Source organism: Pseudophryne corroboree, chromosome 7 (genome assembly GCF_028390025.1).
Source record: "Pseudophryne corroboree isolate aPseCor3 chromosome 7, aPseCor3.hap2, whole genome shotgun sequence".
Classification (NCBI taxonomy): Eukaryota; Metazoa; Chordata; class Amphibia; order Anura; family Myobatrachidae; genus Pseudophryne; species Pseudophryne corroboree.
In genome coordinates, this window is record NC_086450.1 from 81,011,282 (window position 1) to 81,038,789 (window position 27,508).

The 27,508-nt window shown below is 45.7% G+C and overlaps 1 protein-coding gene across 4 annotated transcripts in view; it reads left to right on the forward strand.

Moving 5' to 3' along the window:
• CCDC141 (coiled-coil domain containing 141) overlaps window positions 1–27,508 on the forward strand; it is a 337,148-nt gene that overhangs the window by 103,068 nt on the left and 206,572 nt on the right. For all 4 annotated transcript variants that reach the window (XM_063933345.1, XM_063933348.1, XM_063933346.1 and 1 more), the window contains one exon: window positions 16,097–16,216. In XM_063933345.1, the coding sequence (XP_063789415.1) occupies window positions 16,097–16,216 (120 nt within the window). The remainder of the gene's footprint in view (window positions 1–16,096; window positions 16,217–27,508) is intronic.

Sequence of the window (27,508 nt, forward strand, 5' to 3'; positions counted from 1 at the left end):
ATCACTGACCCCTCTATACCCTACTCTACATCATGGAATCCTCTATACCTTACACTACATCACTGACCCCTCTATACACTACACTACACCACTGACCTCTCTATACCATACACTACACTGTAAAATAGCAGTACATTAGAGAGAGGGGGGGGGACCAACTCAACCACATTCAAAGTGAAGAAATACATGGCACTTTCTCATTTAAGGGTTATATATCATAGAGAGAAGAGCATCTAAGATCTGTTATTTGTAATAATGTATAAGAAATTTCAGAAGTGTGAAAAATGAAATCCAAAATTTAACTGAATGAAAATACAAATAAGGTGTGTGTGTGTGTGTGTGTGTGTGTGTGTGTTATAAAGAGAGAGTGTGTGAGAGAGAGATGGGAGAGAATAATGTACATATCTCTGAGTGCAGTCCACTGTCCTCCTTCTATAGCTGCTTCTACACTTGCCAGAAGCCGGCTGCTGGAGCTCCGCCCACATTTAGTAGCACTGTGGAGCTGCGGAGGCTGCCTGGGCTGGAAACAACAAAGACCTTGGTAGGGACTGGGCTGGATATACATCTGGCTGGATGTTACTGTGTGTGCAATACCTCACAGTCTGACTACACTAGCCAGCCTTAGGCCACACATTATTGACTGGCCAGGGGGCATATGCACGTTTGCTACTCATCTCACCTTCGCTACCCCACTGAAAGGAGGGGTGGCGGGGCAGATTAGGGGTGGGATAAAGTCAGTGGCGGAACTAGCGAGCGGTGGGCCCAGGTGCGACAAAATGCTTTGCCCCCCCCCCCCCCCATCCCATCCAAGTCCACCCCCTCACCCCTGGAGAGGATCTGGTGAGGGGGACCTGCTCAGGGCCAGAGAAATGGATACCTAGCAACAGTGCCGTAACTAGACATTTTAGCACTGTGTGCAAGAAACGGCATTGGAGCCCCACCCCTGCATGTAAAACAGTGGCAGTGCGCGCCGTAGGCGTGCGCAAAAATACATAGTGGCGTGGCTTCGTGGGGAAGGGGTGTGGCCACAAAATAATACCAATTCATAAAACAGTGCGCAGTAGTCTCCATTATTCAAATTACGCCGCACAGTAGCACCACTACACCAGGTAGAGACCCTTTTACACCTTACGGCGGACAGATTCCTCTTTTTACACATTACGGCAGACAGTGTCCCCTTTTTACACATTACGGTAGACAGCGTGCACTTTTTACACATAATGGCAGACAGCGTCCCCTTTTTACACATAACGGCAGACAGCGAGCCCTTGTTACACATAGCGGCAGACAGCGTACACTTTTTACACATAACGGCAGATAGCGTGCTCTTGTTAAACATAGCGGCAGACAGCGTACACTTTTTACACATAACGGCAGACAGCGTCCCCTTTTTACACATAACGGCAGACAGCGTCCCCTTTTTACACATTACGGCAGACAGCGTGCCCTTTTTACACATTACGGCAGACAGCGTCCCCCTTTTTACACATTACGGCAGGCAGATTCCCCCTTTTTACACATCACGTCAGGCAGATTCCCCCTTTTTACACATTGCGGCAAAGATTCCCCCTTTTTACACATTACGGCAAAGATTCCCCCTTTTTACACATTACATCAGGCAGATTTCCCCTTTTTACACATTACGGCAGGCAGATTCCCCCTTTCTACACATTGTGGCAAGCAGATTCCCCATTTTTACACATTGCGGCAGGCAGATTCCCCATTTTTACACATTGCGGCAGGCAGATTCCCCATTTTTACACATTGCGGCAGGCAGATTCCCCCTTTTTACACATTGCGGCAGACAGTCCCAAGAAAGAAAGAAAGAAAGAAAGACAGAAAGAAGAATTATACTTACCCTCTCCGCTGGCTCAGGTTCCTGGGTGCAGCTTCTGGTCACGATTCCCAGGCAGGAGAGAAGGAGGAGGAGGGAGGTGGAGGAGGGAGCCGCAGCAGCGCTGTGTTATTGGTGGAGGTGCTGCTGCTGCTGCCCCTCTGCTTCACTATAGGCTGTTCTCGGAAGACAGCCTATAGTGAAGCAGAGGGACAGCAGCAGCAGCGCCTCCACCGGTAACAAAGCGCTGCTGCGGCTCCCTCCTCCACCTCCCTCCTCCTCCTTCTCCCCCGTGCCGCTGCAGTGCGCTCCTCTCCTCTCTGGGCGGCGGGCATGCTTTGGGCCCCTGGACAGAGGCGGTCCCCAGTGCAACGCACTAGTTGCACTGGCGGTAGTTCCGCCTCTGGATGAAGTAGAGAGGCTGCAAACGCTGAGTGGAGGCAGAACGCTGCAGACACTGAGATGCCCCTATTTTTGCATATTGGACGTGAAGCTCCGCCCCCACCTTTTCCGGACACCCACATGCGAAGTCTGGATTACAGACAGCGCTGGTAGAATCCGGGAGTTTTAATAAACTTAAATAGACAACCGAAGAGTGGTACAGAAAACGGTTAGCAAGTATGCTATGGGCCCCTTCACTGCAGCGGGCTGTGGGCCTATTTTCAATGGGGGGGCCTGGAGCTGCAGCTCCATCTGCCCCATTGTTAATCCGGCCCTGTTCCCAGGCAGTCTCCCATCCAAGTACTGATCAGGCCTACAGTATCACTGCTTTGCTTCCAAGATCGGACGAGATTGGGTGGGCGTAGCTAGTAAAGTGTGGCAGTATTTATCCAATTAGACAAATGAGAGAGTAGGGTTTGTGACATGAATACCAAAAGAAGTACTTCTGCTGTCCAATTGGAGCTGCACAGGGCCTCTGTTACAATTGCATTGCAGACTGATGGATGGATGAGAGGGTACTTTGAGGTAGTTAGATAATAGATAGAATAGGGTAAAGCCCCCACACTTCTGCTGTCTACTGTTATATAGTATTATAGCGGAGAGTGGATGAGAGAGAGTGGATGCTGTTGCCTATTGAGCAGTCAGAAAATTGAAGAACTTTGGGGGTCATTCCGAGTTGATCGCTCGCTAGCTACTTTTAGCAGCCGTGCAAATCATAGTCGCTGCCCACGGGGGAGTGTGTTTTCGCTTTGCAAGTGTGAAAATGCGTGTGCAGCCGAGTGGGACGAAAATGTTTTTTGCAGTTTCTGAGTAGCTCTGGACTTACTCAGCCCTTGAGAACACTTCAGTCTTTTTGGTGCCGGAATTGACTTCAGACACCCACCCTGCAAACGTCTGGACATGCCTGCGTTTTTCCAAACACTCCCTGAAAATGGTCAGTTGACACCCATAAACGCCCTCTTCCTGTCAATCTCCTTGCGATCGGCTGTCCAAATGGATTCTTCGTTAAATCCATCGCTCCAGCAATGATCCCCTTTGTACCCGTACGACGCGCGTGTGCAATGCGGTGCATGCGCAGTAGTAACCTGTTCGCTGCGAAAAATGGCAGCAAACGATCAACTCGAAATGACCCCCATAGAGTAGTAATAGCGCAGGGTAGATCAAAACTTGTCAGTACATAAATAAAGGTTTTGTGTATGTGCCTGTATCTAAACAAGATTCTAGTACTGTCCAAGAGGTCTGAGTAATACTTAATAATAATTCTGTCTGATTCTCAGACTGCATAAAAAGGCTGGCTGGATATCAGAAACAATATGCATTTGTAGATGGTACTTATTGCATGTTATACATAGAAACAAATATGAAACTAAATACTTTTGAATGTTCTTAAAAATGGAGATTTGAGCAGTTGTATAGGTAACTCCAATAGGCAACATAAGTATTAGTAACAGTAGGTAGGTAGCAGTAAATAGTACTGATGCAAATAAGGCCCAAAATGGGCAAACACTGTATAATACCAAGAGAGGTGTAGGTGTGGGCCAGACCGTGCACAGTCTGGCACCACTGTACCTACTAACCACCGTTTCACCAGTGGGTGGCTTGTTCACTAAGTGAATTTGTATCCGTATTTCCTAAGAAGTGTGCTCTCAATTTGAAATGATTTCAATTGTTGTTCTTTGTTTTTAATATTTTCACCAAAGGTGTACCCAAAGATACGTGACTTAAGAAAAGGCGAAGTTTAGTGTCTAATATTAGAATACAGGTTGAGTATCCCTTATCCAAAATACCTCTGGTCCCAAGCATTTTGGATATCAGATTTTTCCGTATTTTGGAATAATTCCATACCATAATGAGATATCATGGCGATGGGACCTAAATCTAAGCACAGAATGCATTTATGTTTCATATACACCTTATACACACAGCCTGAAGGTCATTTTAGCCAATATTTTTTATAACTTTGTGCATTAACAAAGTGTGTGTACATTCACACAATTCATTTATGTTTCATATACACCTTATACACACAGCCTGAAGGTCATTTAATACAATATTTTTAATAACTTTGTGTATTAGACAAAGTTTGTGTACATTGAGCCATCAAAAAACAAAGGTTTCACTATCTCACTCTCACTCAAAAAAGTCTGTATTTCGGAATATTCCATATTTCGGAATATTTGGATATGGGATACTCAACCTGTATTAGAATCTAGATTGACGCTAATAAAACTTCATTCCCCTTTGAGTGAAAAGCCAAGATATATTTGTCTGTGTGTGTTAATCATTTTATGTGAATTATCAGTAAAAGTTAAATTTTAATACCTTTTCATTTGTCCAAGTCTGCCCCAACAGAGTCTTTCTTCTCTTTCCCCTGTTCTCATATATATTACTGACTCTGGGAGCACCACCAACACAATATATCCTAGATACCCCTTCTAGGGATCATCCACGTAGTATTGTTGGTTTCTTTCAGAGGGACCTTATAAGTGTAATCTGTGAATCCTTAGTCCTGTGCGTAGCCACACCCCCTTTAGTTTTGACTAAATGCATAAAACAATACATGGAGTTTGAAACCAAGCTATTAAGGGTGTACTGTATATTGTTGTTTTTTTCTTAAATGAGAACAATAAATAAAATGTCAGAATTTTTTTATTTAAAGAAAAAAAAAGTGAGTGTAATTAGTGAAAGGTTACATTATTTTAGTAATAGTTACTGTTTTGCTGTGATATCCCTCATGTTTACTCATTGAGTGTTTGTATATATGCAGTCCCTACGCTAAATTATATACTGTAGTTGCTAGAAGTTACAGCTTTGTACTTTTAGATAGGTCAGACATTCACTGTCGCTTCTAATATACATTACACTGTGTCAAGGGCGATGGACTTTCACTGCAACACGAGTTGCACTCATCTACACAAATATGTAATGTAAAAATGGGGGAGGGGGTCTGTAGATGCTGCTGGTGGGGGAGAGCGGGTGCTGGGGGTCTGGAGGTGCTGTGCGCCAGGGAGGGGCGGGTGCAAGGGTGGTGCATTGGTGGGAGGGGTGGGTGCAGGAAGTGGGGTTTGGTTGGGGGAGGGATTCCAGAGATGCTGCAGGTTAGGGGAGGGGTGGGTGCGGGGTGCCGCGGATGGGGTCTGTAGATGCTGCGGATGGGGGAGGGGTGGTTGCGGGCGGGCCGCGGATTGGGGAGGGAGTGAATAATAGTGATATATAGAGGCCATATTTGCTCTCACGGAAGTTGATAGACTCCGGTGGCCTCGCTGGGTAGGCGTGGCATTGCATCACTCTGGGGGCATACCCAGCTGTCCCAGCGATGGGCACTGCCAGCTCTTCCTCTGTGACAGGAGCCGGGCACTGGAGCAGAATGTCACACTGCTGCACATAGGTCCCTGTTACTGTGGAAGAGCCAGTATTTTGGTGCTACCTCCTCCGAGGGTGACAGCCAGGTGCGGTTGGCACACCATTAGTGACACCACTAATAGCTACTGATAGTGTTTGGTAGGGGGTGATAATGAATAACTTTGGGTGATAGTGATAGATGGTGGGTGATAGTCATAGATTATTGATTAGAAAAAGGCAGAAGAGAGCCAGTGTGATATTGAACCCAGTATGCCGACATGTTACCAATATGATCTGCTGCATTGTAACCGTGTTGACTTTACAACTTTATCTTTGCTATGATGTTAAAGATGGATAGCCGACACAGTTACAGGGCTGCCGTTACAGGTGTCTTGCATGACACCAACAGGAATAGGGATGAATGGAGAGGTAGAGTTGGAAGTAGAGACAGAGAAAGAACGGTATGAGGGCAGCTTTTAGATCGCAGTGACATGGATCCCAGGAGAGTGGAGGGTTTTAAGAAGAGAGGGTGGACAACTGTGCCAGAGGCAGCTGGAAGATTAAGGAGGATAAAGATTGAAAGTTGGAGATAGTTATGGAGAGTGATAGAGGGTGATAGTGTCAGGTCCGGGTGTTTTTGTGAATCCGTTAACCCGGGACCAACCACAGGTGTAGGTGCTGGGCTATGAAGAAAGCAGGGAGGACGAAGAAAGTTCCGATTCATATATTTATTAAAAATAACAATTCAGTAAAGAGTTAACTGACAAGTTGTTAATCATCATATTATACTGAAGTATTGCAGGAATAATATGCAAGAGAAAACTCAAAAATACATAAAAGAAATGTTCATGGAAACATATGCAAAACAAGCTGATGAATAAATGTTGGATTGTCCAAATATAAACGAGCTTTGATGCTGAACTGCAGAATATGATTAACTGGATAATGCAGACATGAAGAGATAACTGTAAGGATTTGCAATGGAGTTTTGAGAGTTAACTGAGAGACTGTGAAGAATTATCCTTGTTATGACAACATAGCAAATATAAACAAGCTTTGATGCTGAACTGCAGATTGTGTTTAACTGGTTAATGCAGACATGGAGAATTAACTGTAAGAATTGGCAATGGAGCTTTGAGAGTTAACTGAGAGACTGTGATGAATTATCCTTGTAATGACAACATAGCAAATAAAAGTACTGAATTGGGTTACTTGCGGGTTCCGGAGATCACTGTGAAACTGTAGTAGAAGACAAGGTGATGAATGGGTTAAATGCAGAGTTGAACAAACGAACAGCTGAGAGAAACAGAATCCTCCAGACTTTGAATGATAGGCAGACTGACAAGGTAACCTCATGCAGGACACTGGGAATCCAACTATTTCCAATAGGAGTGCAATTAACTGACAGCACAGCAGAGAGCCGGTGGATCTTTCAGCAGTGAAGGCTGCAGACGGACCTCTGGGAACGGAGGCGATATCTGGACCACGGGAATCACACAGGAATGCACGGAGAGAGCTCAGAGCTAGAGCACAGCTTTGATGCAACAAAGCACTGGCCCAGAGTAACATAATCCCAGCCTACTTAAAGGCAGCACAAGCACGGGATTGGCTTACACCTGCCCACAGGTGTTTTCACAAGTGCTCTGTATTAGCTATTTGGTCTCCAACATGGCCACCTCCTATACAGCAGACACACCGCAGTGCCTTAGGCCATTTGGTCCCCGCACTCACAGTTCCCAGACTCTGCATTACCTGTGCCATTGATCACGCCGTGTCCCCACACGGGCGCACAGCACCGCGAGCAACCGCACTGGCAACGGATAAACCCCAGAACCCGCAGAGGTAAGAGACCGGTTCGTGACAGTACCCCCTCCTCTAAGGGTGGTCTCCGAACACCTTTGAACCTTATCAGGATTTTTGGAGAAGTATTTCTGTACCAGTCTTGGAGCATGAACATCTTCAGAGAAAACCCAGGACCTTTCCTCTGGACCGTAACCCTTCCAGTCGACCAGAAACTGTAAACGTCCATATCGGGAACGTGAGTCCACAATCTCTTTAACTTCAAATTCCTCATTCTGCAAAGAGTGAACTTTAGGAGATTTGGACTGGGTAGTACGGAACTTATTGAGAATCAAAGGCTTCAGTAAAGATGTATGAAAGGCGTTAGGAATTCTCAAAGACGGTGGCAACTTGACTTTGTATGACACAGGGTTGAGTACCTTAACAATGGGAAATGGACCAATAAACTTGGGAACAAATTTCTTAGAAGGAACTTTGAACTTGAGATTGCGCGTAGAAATCCAAACTTGGTCTCCCACTTTGTAACTCGGTACAGCTTTACGTTTTCTATCTGCAAAAGATTTATAACGAGCGGAAGTTTTGACCACGGACTTACGTACACAACTCCAGATGCTAGATAGACGCTGAAGCTCTTGATCTGCTGCTGGAACCTCTAGGGCTGGCAATGGATGAAACTCTGGTGGAGAACTTCTTGGACTCTTATGTTGGGCACATTTAGGACATGCTGCTATAAACTCTTGGACATCGGCTTTGAGACGTGGCCACCAATAAGACTGTTGAATAAATTTGAGAGTCTTTAGAACCCCAGGATGACCCATGAAGGAAGAGGAGTGAGCCCAGGTAAGCAGCCGTTTTCGAAGACTTGTGGCGACAAAGGTCTTGCCAGGCGGAGGAACTGGAGAGGTTCGAGTCATTAAAAAGGACGTAGGATTCACAATGGCTTGATTCGTGGTAGCATCATTTAATTCAGAAGAAGCAAAGGACCGGGAAAGGGCATCTGCCTTTTTGTTCTGAGACCCTGGACGATAGGTGAATTTGAAATCAAATCGTGAGAAGAAAAGCGCCCATCGAGCTTGTCGTGGATTCAAACACTGAGCTGACTGCAGATACAGAAGATTCTTATGATCAGTATAAACTGTAATGCGATGTTGAGCTCCTTCTAGAAGATATCTCCACTCCTCAAATGCCAACTTGATGGCAAGTAACCCTTGCTCACCGATTGCATAATTACGTGCTGCCGGGAGGAACTTACGGGAGAAATATCTGCAGGGATGGACCTTTTTATCTTCAAAGACTTGTGACAACACAGCTCCTACTGCTTCTGTAGATGCATGCACCTCTAGTAGAAAGGGACGATTCAAATCAGGCTGTCGAAGAATGGGGGCTGACACAAAGGCTTGCTTTAAATCAGAGAAGGCTTTGATTGCTTCAGAAGACCAGTTCGTAGGATTTGCTCCCTTATGAGTTAGGGCTGTGATAGGAGCAGCTAACGTAGAATAATTCTTAATGAATCTCCTATAGAAATTAGCAAAGCCAAGAAATCGCTGAATCCCCTTGAGAGTTGTAGGAGTGGACCAATCCCGGATAGCTCGCGTCTCTGGGATGGATAGCGGATGAATTTGTCCCCTAGGAGGGGTCTTGCCCGGAACCAGGACGACTGGGCAGTCCCATTCACGATGAGGAGGTAGAGAGTCTGCTGCTTGCTTACTGGAAACATCCGCAAGGGATTGATACACCGGAGGTAGATCGGAAAGGCTAATTGACCGAAGAGGTACAATTGTAGCTACACAGTACTTGGTACAAGATTTACCCCATGAAAGGACTTCCATGGTTTGCCAATTAAGTTGAGGATTATGTTTCTGCAGCCAAGGTAAACCAAATATCACATCTTGAGAGGCTTTGGGAATCACGTAGAAGGAGAGGTATTCGGAATGGAGCTCACCAACTTTTATCTTGAGACATACGGTTCGATGAGTAATTATACCATCTGGAATTCGACTTCCATCCACTGCTGTAACAGCAACTGCTGCTTCCAGGGGCATGGTTTGAACTTTAGACCGTATGACAAAGGCTGAGGAGATGAAGTTCTTGGCTGCCCCGGAATCTAGGAGGGCTGAAACTTTCACTGTAGAACTTGGAACTTCTAATTGAATAGACAAGGTTGGCTCTTTCCCAGAACGTGATTCTAAAGTAACTCCTAGCTTAACCTCTCTTGAATAAGCTAGGAGGCGAGAGTTTCCCAGTCGGAGTTTGCAGAATTTAACTAAATGTTCGGAGGACCCACAGTACATGCAGAGGTTACCCTGTCGACGACGAAGTCGTTCCTCCTCTGTGAGGCGAGAGTGCCCAATCTGCATAGGTTCTTCAGTCATTACTGGAGACTGTGATGAAGAATCTTGTCGAGGTCTAGGATGATCACGTGGACTGGATCGCTCTGCCCTGGATTTCTCTAAACATCGCTCCCTGTAACGTAGATCAAGTTTGTTACAGAGAGAAATCAATTCATCCAGTTTAATTGGCACATCCCGGATAGTTAAATCATCCTTGATTCTTTCTGAAAGTCCATTCCAAAACGCGGCGATCAGGGCCTCCTCATTCCAGTTTAACTCTGAAGACAACGTGCGAAACTGAATAATATATTGACTGACAGGACGTAAACCTTGACGTAGACGGAGAATCTCCAAGGATGCTGAGGTGGTCCTGCCTGGTTCGTCAAAGATTCTCCGGAAGGAAAATACGAACTCTTTGTAATTAGAGAGGATAGGATCACCTCTCTCCCATAATGGTGATGCCCACTCCAGAGCCTGACCGGAGAGGAGGGCAATAATATATGCAACCTTAGAACGAGCTGATGGGAAACTGGCAGACATCAGTTCAAACTGGATCTCGCATTGATTCAGGAATCCTCTGCAAAGTTTTGGAGTTCCGTCAAACTTACTCGGAGAGGGTAACTGCAAGCGGGACGTAGGCAGCGTCACAGGAGAAGCTGTAGTGGTAACTGGGACATCCGGGGTTAGAATCTGGACTTGGGACGTTTTAATAGCCGTATGAAGAGTCTCTAAACGGTCTGCCATAGTTTGCATAAACTGCACTATTTGTGTCTGTATAGACTCCTGGTTTTCCAGACGGGAAAGGATATCTGACGTAGCACCGCCTCCTGCGAATTGGTCACTTGACGGATCCATGTGGCCAGTGCTTACTGTCAGGTCCGGGTGTTTTTGTGAATCCATTAACCCGGGACCAACCACAGGTGTAGGTGCTGGGCTATGAAGAAAGCAGGGAGGACGAAGAAAGTTCCGATTCATATATTTATTCAAAATAACAATTCAGTAAAGAGTTAACTGACAAGTTGTTAATCATCATATTATACTGAAGTATTGCAGGAATAATATGCAAGAGAAAACTCAAAAATACATAAAAGAAATGTTCATGGAAACATATGCAAAACAAGCTGATGAATAAATGTTGGATTGTCCAAATATAAACGAGCTTTGATGCTGAACTGCAGAATATGATTAACTGGATAATGCAGACATGAAGAGATAACTGTAAGGATTTGCAATGGAGTTTTGAGAGTTAACTGAGAGACTGTGAAGAATTATCCTTGTTATGACAACATAGCAAATATAAACAAGCTTTGATGCTGAACTGCAGATTGTGTTTAACTGGTTAATGCAGACATGGAGAATTAACTGTAAGAATTGGCAATGGAGCTTTGAGAGTTAACTGAGAGACTGTGATGAATTATCCTTGTAATGACAACATAGCAAATAAAAGTACTGAATTGGGTTACTTGCGGGTTCCGGAGATCACTGTGAAACTGTAGTAGAAGACAAGGTGATGAATGGGTTAAATGCAGAGTTGAACAAACGAACAGCTGAGAGAAACAGAATCCTCCAGACTTTGAATGATAGGCAGACTGACAAGGTAACCTCATGCAGGACACTGGGAATCCAACTATTTCCAATAGGAGTGCAATTAACTGACAGCACAGCAGAGAGCCGGTGGATCTTTCAGCAGTGAAGGCTGCAGACGGACCTCTGGGAACGGAGGCGATATCTGGACCACGGGAATCACACAGGAATGCACGGAGAGAGCTCAGAGCTAGAGCACAGCTTTGATGCAACAAAGCACTGGCCCAGAGTAACATAATCCCAGCCTACTTAAAGGCAGCACAAGCACGGGATTGGCTTACACCTGCCCACAGGTGTTTTCACAAGTGCTCTGTATTAGCTATTTGGTCTCCAACATGGCCACCTCCTATACAGCAGACACACCGCAGTGCCTTAGGCCATTTGGTCCCCGCACTCACAGTTCCCAGACTCTGCATTACCTGTGCCATTGATCACGCCGTGTCCCCACACGGGCGCACAGCACCGCGAGCAACCGCACTGGCAACGGATGAACCCCAGAACCCGCAGAGGTAAGAGACCGGTTCGTGACAGATAGTTATAGATAGAGGGTCATAGTGGGTGAGATTAGGCCACAACTGGTGATAGTGATAGATAGTGGGTAATAGTTATATATAACACGTGATAGTTGGTGATAGTAATAGATGGTGTTAGTGGGTGTCAATGATAATTGTGCTTTATTGTGGGTTTTAGTGATACATAAAGCGCTATAGTGGGTGACAGTGATAGATAGTTGGAGGGTGTAATTGCGATAGACAGTGGGCAGTATTGATAGAGGGTGAGAGTGGGTGATAGTGATAGGTTGTGGAAGGTAAGCCTGGATAGTCCTGAGACCACTCTTCTCATTTCAGTCTCCCATTCACCACCAGTTACTTTACACTCAGCACCTTGGACCCACATGAGGCTTGCCGGTCATTCTACTTCATCTGTTCCATTAAGTCTCTGACTCAGACAATGGTAGCACTGGGATACTGCTACATGCTGCCAGATCATTACAATTGGAGACCAAGGGGCACATTCCGGTTTGTTAGCAAACCAAAAAAGCAAACTAATGGGCAAAACCACGTTGCACTGCAGGTGGGGCAAATGTAATATGTGCAGAGAGAGTTAGATTTTGGTGGTTTATATGGTTTCTGTGCAGGATAAATACTGACTGCTTTATTTTTACACTGCAACTTAGATTTCAGTTTGAACACACCACACCCAAATCTAACTCTCTCTGCACATGTTACATCTGTCCCACCTGCTGCTAATGAACCTCACTTCACTTCACTTCAATGTTGCTCGTGAACAAGAAGCCAGTTCACTGCGGTTATCAACCTATGACCTGTACTGCAGACTGCACCAGGCCTCATTCACTGCTTTAAACACTCTTTGCACTGGCAGACCCTTAAGCCCACCAAAGCCTCCTGTACAGTGTGGCTGCATACTGCTCTGCAGTCCTGAGCACTTCCACTGGTCTGGATGCTACCTCCAAGATCTCCTCCACCTAACTAGGCTCCAGCCAAGCTCTAGCCGAGCCACTGATACGGAATCGCAGTCGCATCTCAAACAGGCCCCCAAAATGGTTGCAACACGTCTGCGTTTTTTCCACCATTCCCCGTAACCTCCCCCACAAACACTTTGACTGTCAATCACTTTGCGAATAAATCTTTCTTGGTGACCGCGGCACATGTACAATATGTCATAGATGCATAGGTATACCGCTAATATATACTTAACTGTGAAATTGGGTTTGTGTACATCTCTGAATCAGGGTCTATATTTATGTTTATTTATGTTTAGTATGTCATTCTGAGTACTTATTCCTTACTGTCCTGTTGGATCTCCCCTGTAGCATGTTATTAACTGTATGTTCCATCCTATGTACCGAATTGTGGAATCTTTGTGGCACCATATAATAGAATAATGCCATGTTTAATATGCTAGAGAGCTAGCAGCTATATCTAGTGCCAAATGCAACATGGAGAGATACATATCTAGTGCCAAGCCTAATATGAAGAGCTATATTTTGTGCATAGTCTGATATAGAGATAAAATAATATCTTGCACCATTGATGTCTTGCTCTGAATTCCTATGAAAATGTATTCTGACTGCAAAAGGGCCGCTCTGCCCTCACTCTGCATGTAACAGGCACGTCAGTGTCACATAACTGCATCAGGTAGCACAGGATCAAACACTGTTTCAGAGATTCTATAAATGCCATGATGCTAAAGAACAGCTGTTACTCAGTACAACAGCTTGGAATAAGTGCTCGCAGAGCATGCTGTGTACGGTTTTAGCTGCCAAAATGGAGACTTGATAGACTTCTTTGTTACTGAGTCAGAATTTATCCTCAGTCGGAAAACCAGTTTGGTTGTAAAAAAGATACAATCATACAGTATTATAACGTACTGTCACATGTCAGACTTATTATGTTTCTATTTACAAGCACACCAGTTTTATTTTGAATTCTAATATTTTAGCCTCTTAACAACTTTCTGTGAGAACCTGGTGCAATGGGAACACCTTCTCTTGCATCTTCTCCTGCACCTTCTCCTGCACCTACACTTGCACCTCCTCCTGCACCTCCCCTTGTATCTACTGTCTCTTGCACCTTCTCCTGCATCTCCGCCATCTCCTCCTGCACTTTCTCCCGCATCTCCTCCTGCACCTTCTTTCAGATCTCCTCCTGCACCTTTTCCCGGATCTCCTCCTGCACCTTTTCCCGCATCTCATCCCGCACCTCCTCCTGCACCTTCTCCCGGATCTCCTCCTGCACCTTCTCCCGGATCTCCTCCTGCACCTTTTCCCGCATCTCATCCCGCACCTCCTCCTGCACCTTCTCCCGGATCTCCTCCTGCACCTTCTCCCGCATCTCATCCTGCATCTTCTACCGCACCTCCTCCTGCACCTTCTCCCCCATCTCATCCTGCACCTTCTACCGCACCTCCGTCTGCACCTTCTCTTGGATCTCCTCCTGCACCTTCTCCCACACCTTCTCCTGCACCTCCTCTTGCACCTTCTGTTCTATCGCACTTCCTCCTGCACCTTTTACCGAACCTCCACCTGCACCTTCTCCCAGATCTCCTCCTGCACCTTCTCCTGCACATACAGTACTGTACTAATTCCTGGTCAAACAGTTATGTCCTAATTGTTTATATTTTAAAATAGTTTGCCGGGATCCCTTGCAGACGGTTCATCTAGGTTCAGTATACTGACAGCGGGATCCCAGCCACCAGTATGCCGGCAGTGGGGCGATTGCTATGAAGCGATTCTCTGCACATTTACGCATGCCGGTACGTGCATGTGCAAGGACCTAAACTGCGTTCTGAAGACCTAGAGGGGGACGGGAATGGAGACGTGTCCAGACCGTTGGCGGGGCAGGCCGCCGTGGCTGCATGACGTCACATGCAGCCGCTGCGACCCTTAACATGGCGGGTAGCCATCTGCCTTTGCAGCTCCGGCATGCGGGGCGGTCTTGGCCCTGCGCTGGGTATCCCCCCACATGTCAAAGAAATTGATCGTAAATGTGCATTTTCTCGCACATCAATGTTCAAGTCTGAATTAGGCCCATAGGGACATAGTTATATTGGGGGAAATCCACCAAGAGTAGTCGGTTGAACTGGCACACACAGGGCGGGGTTTATTTGTACCTAGAAACTACCCTGATGAGCTGATCCACCCCAGGGGCAAAGAGGGTAGCAGGGCAGAGGCAGGGTCAATGTGACTAGCCCCTCCTCATATCCATGTGACTCATGACATTCTACCATGGATGTGGAGCATACTTACGTAAAGTGCCTGGCCCCACCCCATCCGCAACCTCCGGCAGCAGCTGTATGAACAGTGTGTGTGTATGGATGGGGTCTATTATCACTTCATTTATACAAAAGCAGCGAAAACACAAATTAAATGTCAGGGCTGTCCATGATAAAGGTAACGCTCCTTTCCATCCAGTCCCTGATAATTAAGATAATGTATAGCCCCTATATGTGTTAGTGTGTATCTATGTACAGTATGTGTTACAGTGTATTTATTATATGTACGTTGGCAGCATATATGCACAAGGTCCAAACCTGGAAGCAAAATGATAGTGGTAGCTAACACTTTGCTCCTAGGCATTCGTCAGGAGGACGGGGCTTTTTCATAATGTCTGTCCCGGTTCATCAGCTTTAGTAAATACATGCAGTAATTTTCAGTACCACATAATTATCGCATGCCAACCACATTAAAAATGCAGTTTGTGATAAAAATTAAACTTGAGCAAGGAGTCTATTAATTTTTTTGTGGGGGAAGGAGCGAATATAAGGACTATCCATAAAAGAGGTGAGAAGTGAGCCAGTGGAGAAGTTACCCATGGCAACCAATCAGCATTGACGTAACATTTATTAAATGCATTCTACAAAATTATACGTAGCAGCTGATTGGTTGCCATGGGCAACTTCTCCAATGGGTTATTTTTCCACTTTTTTTCACTGCTTCATGAATAGACGATAGACCCCTTAATATTTAACATAAATTATACAGTACACTGTGGCTCTTTCATTAGTAACTTGACGCTTTCTTATTTCACAAATGACATCATGGATATTTTGGACTAGAATTTTCCAAGATTTTGGTACAGGAGTGTAGAGATGTTTACTCATGCCCACGCCACTCCGTTCCAGAGCAGCTAGTGGCAAATGTCTACCTTACTTCATTACATATACAGTATACAGTATGCTGTTGCCTACAGTGTGCTCACTAGAGACAAATGCTGGATAATAATGATGTATATTTTTGCCATAGGTTACATGTTGGCTGAGAGAACATATAGATTTATATTTGACCGATGTCCAGCTAGGTGCATCACTCACAGAAAACGAGGAGCTACTTCACAAACACAAACAACTGATACTTAATGCTAAGGTAAGGTCACATTGTTATTTATAAATGCCAATATTTACATACTGTGAATGCCTTACACAGTCATGGTGGACATGTTTGCATGTTATTAAAATATATGATGCTGCTATTAATTAGATACATATAATAATACTTTGAGAAAGATTTACTGAGTGCTGGGTTTATAAAGTGATGGAATCCACCACGAGTTGATGCTGAGCTCATGGTCAAAACCACTGTATTTCCTGCTGAACCCACTGCTGATCCCCCAACGTTTCTAAACTCCAATTCTGTTGTAATCTCGCTGCAAAAATGCTGCAGTTTATTCTGGTAGCAGAAAAATGAGTTCCCCGTAATTTTCCACTAACCAGCACTAAGGTTTACCAGCCACGGTTGGGGCCCCTATAGTAGGGGCACAATGTGTGGTATCCCCCAGGACGGTCAGCAACCAGATTCCCTGGGGTTGTGTTTCTCAACCCCGGTCCTCAGGACCTCTAACAGATCACATTTTCCTGACCTCCCGGAAGGTGCACAGGTGTATGACCAACTGTCATATTATAAATCCACAGGTAACTTGGAAACCGTGAACTATTTGAGGTCCTGATGAAAGTGTTTGAGAATCACTGGGGAGATTGCATCCACACAAAAAAAAAGGCCCCATGCTAATAGCACTCAGGCTATTCCAAGCACCACTGGACTTTTCTTTATATACTGTTGTAGTACTGGAATCCAGGGCCTGCTTGCACAATCCAAATTAAAACTGCAGATTGTGATAAATATACCTCAAAGATTGTGACTTGTAGACAGGCGTTCGCTTGTGAGGCACACCCACATTACCCTTATATAGCCTTGATTGACAGCAGCCATGACAACTGTACTGTAGGCAAAAATATTTTTTTTTTTAAAAACCAAGAAATTGGCTTTTGCCATATTGTATATGGTGCCAGCTGCAATTCTGTGTTTATCTAGCAAATAAAAGTATGAGGATTTTGCGCATATTTTGATCAAAACACTTAAGCCTGCAGTCCTGTTAAGGGATCCCCAGTCTCTGAAAGTCCCTACACCAGCATAATAACCATCTTAGAGGATAATTAACATAAAAAATTGAGTAGTACAGATTTCTCAATTAGAGAACACTCATCAATTTATTAGTTAACACAATGGTTTAAAATAAAAACATAATAAAATCAATGGTATTCTTTAGGCATACTCTCACCATCCACATTTGTGTTTAATATGCTTCCACCTCATATAATTTGTTTAGTTTCATAGGTATAATTGGTGTAGATATCCTTAGTGCACCAGAGAGTTCTGTTGCCAGCGGTATGCTACCACCTCCCACTTATAATACTTTGGCTCTTAGCGTCTGGCAGCCACATCAGCTGGAATGATTGCTTTCTTGACTCCAAATGGCTAGTTGGCTGAAGGTCTAGATCACAGCATTTTTACTTCAGGCTCCAGAGGAGAGATTGTAACAGCTCACCGTACCTGTCTTGTGCATTGACGGCGGAGCCAAAACTTGGAAGCATGTAGGGCTGTCAGACGTCCTTAATGTTGTCAAAGTCCTGAAAGTGGGAGGGGGGCCGCGGCTAGTACTCGTCTCCGTCCTGTGTATAGATGGATGGCAGGAAGCAATTAGCGGTGGTTGAATTGCCGTATATCCTTGACGCATTTCTCCAACGTCAAACTGTGGCGGTTTCTTCAGAAGGAAAGAAGCTGCCATATCATCTAATGTGTATGCACAATTGCGCATTCACGTGTGTGCTGCACGACAGATGGGAAGATTTCATGAAAGATTTGGTGTACATCGTTCAGTGTGTACGGCCAACCGATATATCATTCATACAGCCACTGTACAGCCCATTCTTTAATCTCCCAGGGACCTTAGCGATGGTTGCACAATGTGTACAGGAGCAATGATAAATCGTATGCAATAAATGATACTATACAGTATATAATGCCGTGGCTTGAAGGCTTGCACAGTGTGTATGCTCGATCTGGGATGATGGGAAATGGGAGCGACCATCGCGCCATTTGCTCATCGTTCTGATGTGTACCCAGCCTTAGATACCCCCAAAACGGTTGCGACACACCTGAGTATTTGCCTCCACTCCATTGCCCACAAACTGTCCCTGACTGTAATAATACCCCTTTCAGACCGCCAGCTATGAACAGTGAACACGGGTTATTGGCACATGAGCGAGCATAACCCGTGTTCATGTGCAGTCTGAAAGGTGCCAGGGTTGAAATACAGGGTCGAGCGACCCGGTATTCAAACTCGGGTAGCGAGCAGGGTTGAACATGTGTTCAACCCAGCTCGCTGTGCAGTGTGAACTGGAGCCAGGTCGATGCGACCTGTTTCCCGTTCACTGTGTGTGTACAGGCGGTGCTTGGAGGTCACGTGTCGCACACTGGGAGCTCCCGTGTCAAGCTCCTGGGTGCGACCCGCCTCAGACGGTCTGAAAGGTGTATCACTGTGCAGATAAATCCTCTCTATAACCATTATCGCAATACCAATGTGACACACGCGCATTATGACTAATACGTATTCACAGTGGCTAAAAATTACAACGCTGCATAAAACATCAAAATTGTGTACATCACTGAACCAGACCCCTGTGGTACTTTACTGTAAATGGCGCCCTCCTCTATTGAGCGCGTCACCCCCAAAAAATGCAGAAAGAACGGAACATGCAACACAAAATAAGGAATACAGTTATTATTGAAAACCGCCAAATTAGTGGAACACCAGTACGCATGGCCGCACTGTATAAAGGGGTCATTCAGATCTGATGGCTGCTGTGCATTTTTGCACAGCGGGCGATCAGGTCATAACAGTGCATGCGTATGCGCCGCAATGCACACACGCGTCGGCCAACAACAACGGGGATCGCCGGTTAGCGGCGTGATGGTGCAAAAATCCGATCGCACTGGTGTTCGCAAGGTGATTGACAGGAAGAGGCCGTTCGTGGGTGGTAACTGACCGTTTACTGGGAGTGTTCGGGAAAATGCAGGCGAGCCCAAGCGTTTTCAGGGAGGGTGTGACGTCAGCTCCGGCCCAATCAGCCTGCATCTATCGCACTGGAAGAGTAAGTCCTGGGCTGCGCATACACTGCACAAAAAGAATTTTAGCAGCTCGGCATACGCATAGGATCCCACCCTTGCACAGCGAAAATACACTCGCAATGTAGGTGGTGACTATCTAAACGCAGGACAGCAAAAAATGCAGCCCAACAATCAGATCTGAATGACCTCTAAAGAGTCTTAAACCTTATCTTAAGCCCATGATCTCTTTTCCTGTAGGCAGGGCCGTTTCTTGGGGCAGGCGAGCAGTGCAACCGCACTGGGCGCTCGCCGCGGCACTAACTGTGGCTCCCTGCTTCCCCCTCCTATTTCACCCCGAGTAACCCGCTCGGGGGGGCGGAGTTTCACGGAATGACGCGGTTGCGTCGTTACATCACGACGCAACCCCGTCACTCCGCGAAACTCCCCCCCCCCCCCCCCCGAGCGGAGTACAGAGGGGGATCCAAGTTAAGAAGAGGGAAATGCCGGCGCGAGGAGCGACTGGTGAGGCGGGCCGAAGAGTAATCGCCTCTGTAAGTATTCTCTCTCTCTCTCAATGTGTAAAATGGGGACACCTGCCGTAATGTGTGAAATGGGGACTCTTGCCTGCCGTAGTGTGGGGATTTAATGTATCAAGGGCATTGCGGTGTGTGGCATAATATGGTGCAGGGGGCATTACTGTGTGGGGCTTACTATGCTAGAATTTTTTTTCCTGTGGTGGTCGTGATCTGTTGGAGCAGGGTCAAAAACTGGATTGTGAGGTAGTCTTTTCAGACGAGGCCATGCCCATTTAAATGAGGCCACACCCATTTAGATGAGGCCACTCCCCTTGCCGGGTGAGCGCGCACTTTTTTTTTTATTCATCTAGGTGTGTGGAGGAAGGGGGGCACATTTTTTTATGTCATGGGGGGGGGGGCGCATTTTTAAATCTCACACTGGGAGCCAAATTGGCTAGAAACAGCCCTGCCTGTAGGTACATTTATGACTTAATATCATACTGTAGCTTCAGTATCCTCACATGACATTTTTAAACACAAAGAATATCTAAGAATCACATCAATAACACTAGATAAATGTAATAGAAGTACAATTGCTGATTGCAAGATTGGTGCCTGTCTGTTATTTGTGTGTTATTTAATTCTAGACTGTGTCAGTAATGCCATCTAGTGGCTTTATTATACTGTACATTTTGTTTTAGTCTGTGGTCTTGCTCCTTATTATGGTAGGCATGTATTGTGATTTTATGAACCTTTTTTTATTAACAGTTATTTATATGCACTTTACAATTGGGATTATAATATATACTAAAAAATATTTATAATGCAGATACAATTTCCTCTACCAATCAGCCTAGTAATATAAGGAATGTTTTGCCTTCCTTTTTCCTGATAGATGTTTTTTGGAATATCGAATTTAAAAAAAAAATGTTTTAGGGTTTTTTCTGTTTAAGTATAAATAAATAAAAAATGAAAAATGAAAAAAAAAAAAAGTAGAAACAAAAGTGATTTGGGGATAATTTAAGGCCATTTAAAATGTAAAAAAAAATGAAAAAAGTAATTATGTTTCATTGAAATAAGCACTGTAATTAATTTTGGGAGTGCATAAAGTAATGAAAATATTTATTTTGGAGTAATTTGAACTACACTAACTGACATGTAATTTTGGGACTAAATTTTTGACTAATTAGAAACTGACAATTCAACAATTAGTCATTAGAGGTGTGTCCCCACGGTTTTGAACTTTTACCTTAAAATGAGGCTTTTCCCTGACTTTATACCTGCTCTAGGGCAGCGAGAAAAAAGGTACCCTACAGAAATTACTGCAGTTTAATTTCTACCCAGCAATTGAATAGGAAACACCTTGTAGCTACTGCAGAAACTCAGCACCGTTGCGTTTTTATAAATTCTGGGTGATAGAATAGGACTTGCAGAAAAATGGGGTCACTTGACGTGGGCTGGAAGCTGAAATGTATTGATCAATATATGAACTAAACCCCATTATTTATTATGGTGAGTTATTATGGTGAGTGCAGAGCCTCTTTGATTTATGTTTTTGGTTTACAAAGGGGTTTGAAGGTGATTTTTAGGTATAAAATGTTTTTTTCATTTATCGATGGATTTGCAATGATGTAGTTGTTTCGATTGCCATCAAAGATAGCCACATACCGCCCAACATCGTTAAAGCCAGAGTTGGGGCTTCTAACAGGTGCTCCCGAAAATGGGCATAGTCTCTGCAACGCTATGATCATGAGCCACGCCTCTGTTTTCCATCACTGTGGGGGCATGCTCAGTGCTCTATGAGGTTTTAAAAAAATCCAAGATGGTATCTATAAGATCTTATTTTTGGGGAGTGTTCTCTTCCCAAAAAAGTTCTTTGCCCAAGAATATCCTTATCCTTATGGCGTGTGTCTTATTTATGCTCTATGGTCCACACTTATCCAGACATAAAGGAAAAAAGGATATATATATAGTGAAGTACATTTTAATTCATAAATGGCAATAAAATTCTACAACATGTAGACAAAGTAACAAATACACCAATAATAATAACACAGCATACGTACCAAATTTTGTTGGGTGTCAAGCGTGCCCACCCACAAACAGCATATAAGATGGTTTTAGGTACCCTCCCGGGTTCAAGGTACCTGATCACTGCTGGGATTGGCACCTCCTGATTCTCCCCACAAAAGAGCTGGTAGGTCTGGTCACCAACGCGTTTCTGCTCTCTTGGAGCCTTTCTCAAGGTGTATCACCTACATGTTGTAGAATTTTATTGCCATTTATGAATTAAAATGTAACTCACTATATATATCCTTTTTTTTCTTTATGTCTGGATGAGTGTGGACCATAGAGCATAAATAAGGTCACATCGCCATAAGGATATTCGTGGGCCAAGAACCTTTTTGGGGAGAGAACACTGACTATAAGATCTTCTACATACCATCTTGGATTATTTTTTAAACCTACCGAGACTGACACTGAATATTATCCACTAAGGTTTACTATCCCAGGGTTGCAAACAACTTCAAGTATTTGACTTGTTTTGTAATTCATTGGGGTTTTGGTGACCACATCAGCTTTTGTCTTCGCACTATTTTTCATTCTCTACATTGTGTGAACTGTCCAAGGTACTTGTGACATACGGCCGCCTTTCCAACCTTATTTTTCTCTGGGAAGTGGGTCCTCCTTCCTCAGCCCGTGCCATCTTACCAGTGATATTTGGGAAGATAGCGCATGTGAACTAGAGAGCAAAGACTCTCCAGAGTCTTTGCTCTCAATGTGCATTGCCATCTTTCCAAAGATGCTACTGGGAAGATGGCGCCGTCTATGGTTGAGGGACCTACACTGCACTTCCCGGATGAGCGGATCTGGTCCTCTCCAGCAAGCCCAGCCCTGAGCAATTAGTACCCCTCCCCCCCCCCAGACTGTCTGCACCAAAGCCCATAGACCATTCAATCTTCTACCTAGAATTTATCAAGTATTTCCTACAAAATGAGTGCTGGAAGCTGGTTGGGTGATACGGTGACTCCTCCACTTTTAATGCTCTCTTTGGAAGGTTTAATACATCTCCCCCCATAAGAGGATAAACAGAGCAGCAATTAAGGAGAAAACGGGAACCTTTTTATTTTAGAGATAGGTAGTCTGCAGTCCCACTAAAGGGGATATCCAATTATCCCTGGTAAAACATCAGGTCCGAAAATCTGCAGTTTTTTGGACTTTTTTCCGATGTTTCACCGATTTTATTTATTTATTTATTTTTTACAGGCTATCCAGATGGATCGCCTGTAAAAAAAAAAAAAAAACCCTTCTCCCGAAAACACACAGGCTGTTTCCGGGGATTCTACTTCGCTTGCCGGAGGCAGGTGAAACAAAATCCCAGATAAGCCGGCGCGGCCGCGGCTTATCGGGGCTAATTAGCTAGCCCCCGGCGTGACAATTAGCCCCAGTAATATACCGAGGCTAATTGGATAGCCCCCTAAAACTATGAACAGGCTGATTTTCGGTGCCGTTACAGCCAGAATGGAGGTTTGCACTTAGTAATGTATGCGATGGATAAAGGCTTAAATATCTGCAGAAGACCAGACAGGCAGCTAATAACCTGTAATGTAGAAGGAAATGTAGCTTTTGTTGAACAGGTCCTACAGTGCAGCTAGTTATAATTTAGGAGCACATACTTAATTTTCATGAAAAAGCTTTGAGCCAGCATATTGTGTAGGGCTGCAGACTTGCAGAGAGAAGTATTACAGTCTCCGCCACAGCAATCAGCAAGAAATAATAGTATGTGTGAGTATGACTGCAGCTATTATCACAGTCACTGTACAGATTAGACATTGCTAAATACCTTATCAGACAAATTAGCTCATTTTCAGTGGTAACCTCACATCATAGAGCTCCAATCTGACAGAACACTGCTGAGATAAGGAGAGATAATGGTGTAACCTGAGGAAAGAACAGGTATTTGTACACTGTCTATTATAAGTCCTCATTCGCAGAAAAGGCCACGCTGTAAAGTGTAAAGGGAGGTACACACACAGAGATCCGTATTTAAAATCTAAGCAATCTGACTAGATTGCTTAGATTTTAAGCACGGATCTGCCGTGTATGTATGCCCCCCAGCAATAGCAATGCGCGGCCCCGTGCATCGCTATTGCAGGTGCTAGATTGAGCCTGCATGCAGGCTCAATCTAGCGGGTCGCTCACTTCAGCACTGTGAAGTGAGCGGCCCCCCGTTGTCGTCCCCCCTCGCTCAGCACACATCGCGCTGTGCTGTGCGGGGGGAGAGATGTGTGCTGAGCGGTCTGTGATAGATCGCTCAGCACACATCTCTCCCGTCAGTACTGGCCTCGGCACACATCTCTCCCGTCAGTACTGGCCTCAGCACACATCTCTCCCGTCAGTACTGGCCTCAGCACACATCTCTCCCGTCAGTACTGGCCTCAGCACACATCTCTCCCGTCAGTACTGGCCTTAACAGTCAAGGCAGACTGTGGCTGTGTGATCAGCATTAGAAGCATTCTGTACTCTTTATCAACATTAACAAAGAGTCATTCCTCTTTTATATGTTGTAATAAATATATGTAACTAGGTGATTCATCACGCCCTACGGGCGCTCTTCTCACCGTCGTAAGAGGCTATGCCCCCTTAACCTCTGCACGCCCTTGTGGCGTGCAATATTTTTATTATATGGAGTATTACCTCCAATCATAATTGTGTGAATGGTTAAATATGGCACGGAAAAGGGCGTACGATGGTTAAGGGGTCGTAGCCCCTTGCAACGGCGTGAACAGCGCACGCAGGGCCTGATGAATCACCTAGTAGGTGCTGTGGTTGGGGGAGTGGCGGGTGCGGCGGAGACGCGGAGGGGGCCCGGGGGTGCCGCGGGTGGGGAGGGCGTTTGCGGGGTGCCGTGGGGGAGGGAGGGGCGGGTGCGGTGGTGCCGCGGGTGGGGGATGGCAGGTGTGGGGGATGGCAGATGGGGTCCGGAGGTACTACGAGTGGGGGAGGGGCTGGTGCAGTGGTGCCGTGGGTGGGGGAGGGGCGGGTGCGTGGGTGCCGCGGATGGAGGAGGGGGTCCGGAACCACCGCGGGTGGAGGAGGAACAGTTGTGGGGGTTCCCACGGGTGGGAGAGGGACGGGTGCGGGGGTGTCGCAGGTGGGGGTGGTGCCGGGGTGCTGCGGGTGGGGGTCCAGAGCCACCGCCGGTGGTGGAGAGGGGTGTGGGAGTGCCGTGGATGGGGGCTGGAGGTACTGTGAGTGGGAGAGGGGCGGGTAATGCTTCTCCTGCCTCTCCTGGAAGCAGCTAAGCTGCTGTCCTGCCTTTGTCAGTGGCTCTCCCGGAGACTCGCACAGCAGCCAAGCAGCCAGTCACTATTGTTAGAGCCGGTGTCCCAACGTGCCGCATTACAGGGAAGAAGATGCACTCAATAAAGTATAGCTCTGCTGGGAGCTGTAGTGTATTTAGTGCGTCTACTTCCCTGTAATGCGGCGTGTTGGGACACCGGCGCTAACAATAGTGACTGGCTGGCAGAACTGACTGACTCGCTGAATCAATGTAAAAGGTGAGAGTGCTGTGCAGTGTCAGTGACACTGCACACCCACTGCACTGCACAGCATTGTGACTCACCCACAGCAGTGTCACCCACGGCTCCTCTCAAGCACTAGCAGGGTACATTTCGAGTCCTCAGTATAGAGCTCTCCCAGCAGGGTCCTCACTGGGGGAGGTCCTTCCACGAGGCTCCTTCCTCACTTCATGCGCTGCTCCCAGCCACTATGCTTTCAGCTCTTGGCAAATCTACAATGTGTGAGGGCTCATGGGATGACCACCCCTGTCACCCCTTCCTTAATCCGGCCATCGGTTTAGGTGAGGGGCTGGAGTTTAGAATTAGTTATAACTTACCGCCGGCAGCCATGCAGGTTCCGCAGCAAGTCATACTGACATCACTGACGGAGCTGGAAGACCTACAGATGCAGCCAAGCTCATCCATGCTGCAATGTGTATGCATCGTGGCATGGATGGGGCGGCTGATGTGCCCGAGAATGAGTCACATGCATGCGCACCCAGTCATTCCTATAAGGGCCAATGCTAGCTGCGACTAGTCGCAACACGGCATATAATTCAGCTTGCCGTCAAGCCTATGCCCATGCATACGCATCATGGCAAAGATGAGCCCGGCTACATCTGTAGCTGGAGCAGTCAGTACCCACCATTAGATTACCAGGGGCGTTCGTCGACATTCTAGTAATGTCAACATTTCATTGGTATGATCGTGATGAATATTGAATATTGACACGATCAATGTCGACATGCTAAGCACGTTTACTTTACAAGCATGTCAACATTCTCACGTTGACAGTAGAGATGAGCGGGTTCGGTTCCTTGAGATTCGAACCCCCCCCGAACTTCACCCATTTTACACAGTTCCGATGCAGCCTCGGATCTTCCCGCCTTGCTCGGTTAACCAGAACGCGCCCGAACGTCATCATCCTGCTGTCGGATTCTCGCGAGATTCGTATTCTATATAAGGAGACGCGCATCGCCGCCATTTTCACTCGTGCATTGGAGATTGAACGGAGAGGATGTGGCAGCGTTCTCTCCCTGAAAAGCTCCGTAATCTGTGCTCAGTGTGCTGAAAATATCTGTGCTCAGTGTGCTGAAAATATCTACGTTCTCTGCCTGAAAACTCTCCATATCTGTGCTCAGTGTGCTGCAAATAATCTGTGCTCAGTGTGCTGCAAATATCTGATCAGTGTGCTGCATTGTGGGGACTTGGGACCACCAGTATATAATAATTATAGTAGTACAGTACAGTAGGCCATTGCTGTATCTTGCAGCTCTGTGTCACTGCAAGTATCCATTCCATATCTGTGCGGCATTTTTGTGAGCAGTATATATAGTATTACAGTGCAGCATTTTGGTGACCAGCAGTATACATATATAGTACAGTACAGTAGGCCATTGCTGTATCTTGCCGCTCTGTGTCAAGTATACTATCTCTATCTGTGCTGCATTATTGTGAGCAGTATATAGTAGGACAATGCAGCATTTTGGTGACCAGCAGTATACATATATAGTACAGTACAGTAGGCCATTGCTATTGATATATTACTGGCATATAATTCCACACATTAAAAAATGGAGAACAAAAATGTCAAGGGTAAAATAGGGAAAGATCCAGATCCACTTCCACCTCGTGCTGAAGCTGCTGCCATTAGTCATGGCCGAGACGATGAAATGCCATCAACGTCGTCTGCCAAGGCCGATGCCCAATGTCAATAGTAGAGAGCATGTAAAATCCAAAAAACAAAAGTTCAGTAAAATGACCCAAAAATCTAAATTAAAAGCGTCTGATGAGAAGCGTAAACTTGCCAATATGTCATTTACGACACGGAGTGGCAAGGAACGGCTGAGGCCCTCTCCTATGTTCCTCATGACTAGTGGGTCAGCTTCACATGAGGATGGAAGCACTCATCCTCCCGCTAGAAAAATGAAAAGACTTAAGCTGGCAAAAGCACAGCAAAGAACTGTGCGTTCTTCTAAATCACAAATCCCCAAGGAGAGTCCAATTGTGTCGGTTGCGATGCCTGATCTTCCCAACACTGGACGGGAAGAGGTGGCGCCTTCCACCATTTGCACGCCCCCTGCAAGTGCTGGAAGGAGCACCCGCAGTCCAGTTCCTGATAGTCAGATTGAAGATGTCACTGTTGAAGTACACCAGGATGAGGATATGGGTGTTGCTGGCGCTGAGGAGGAAAT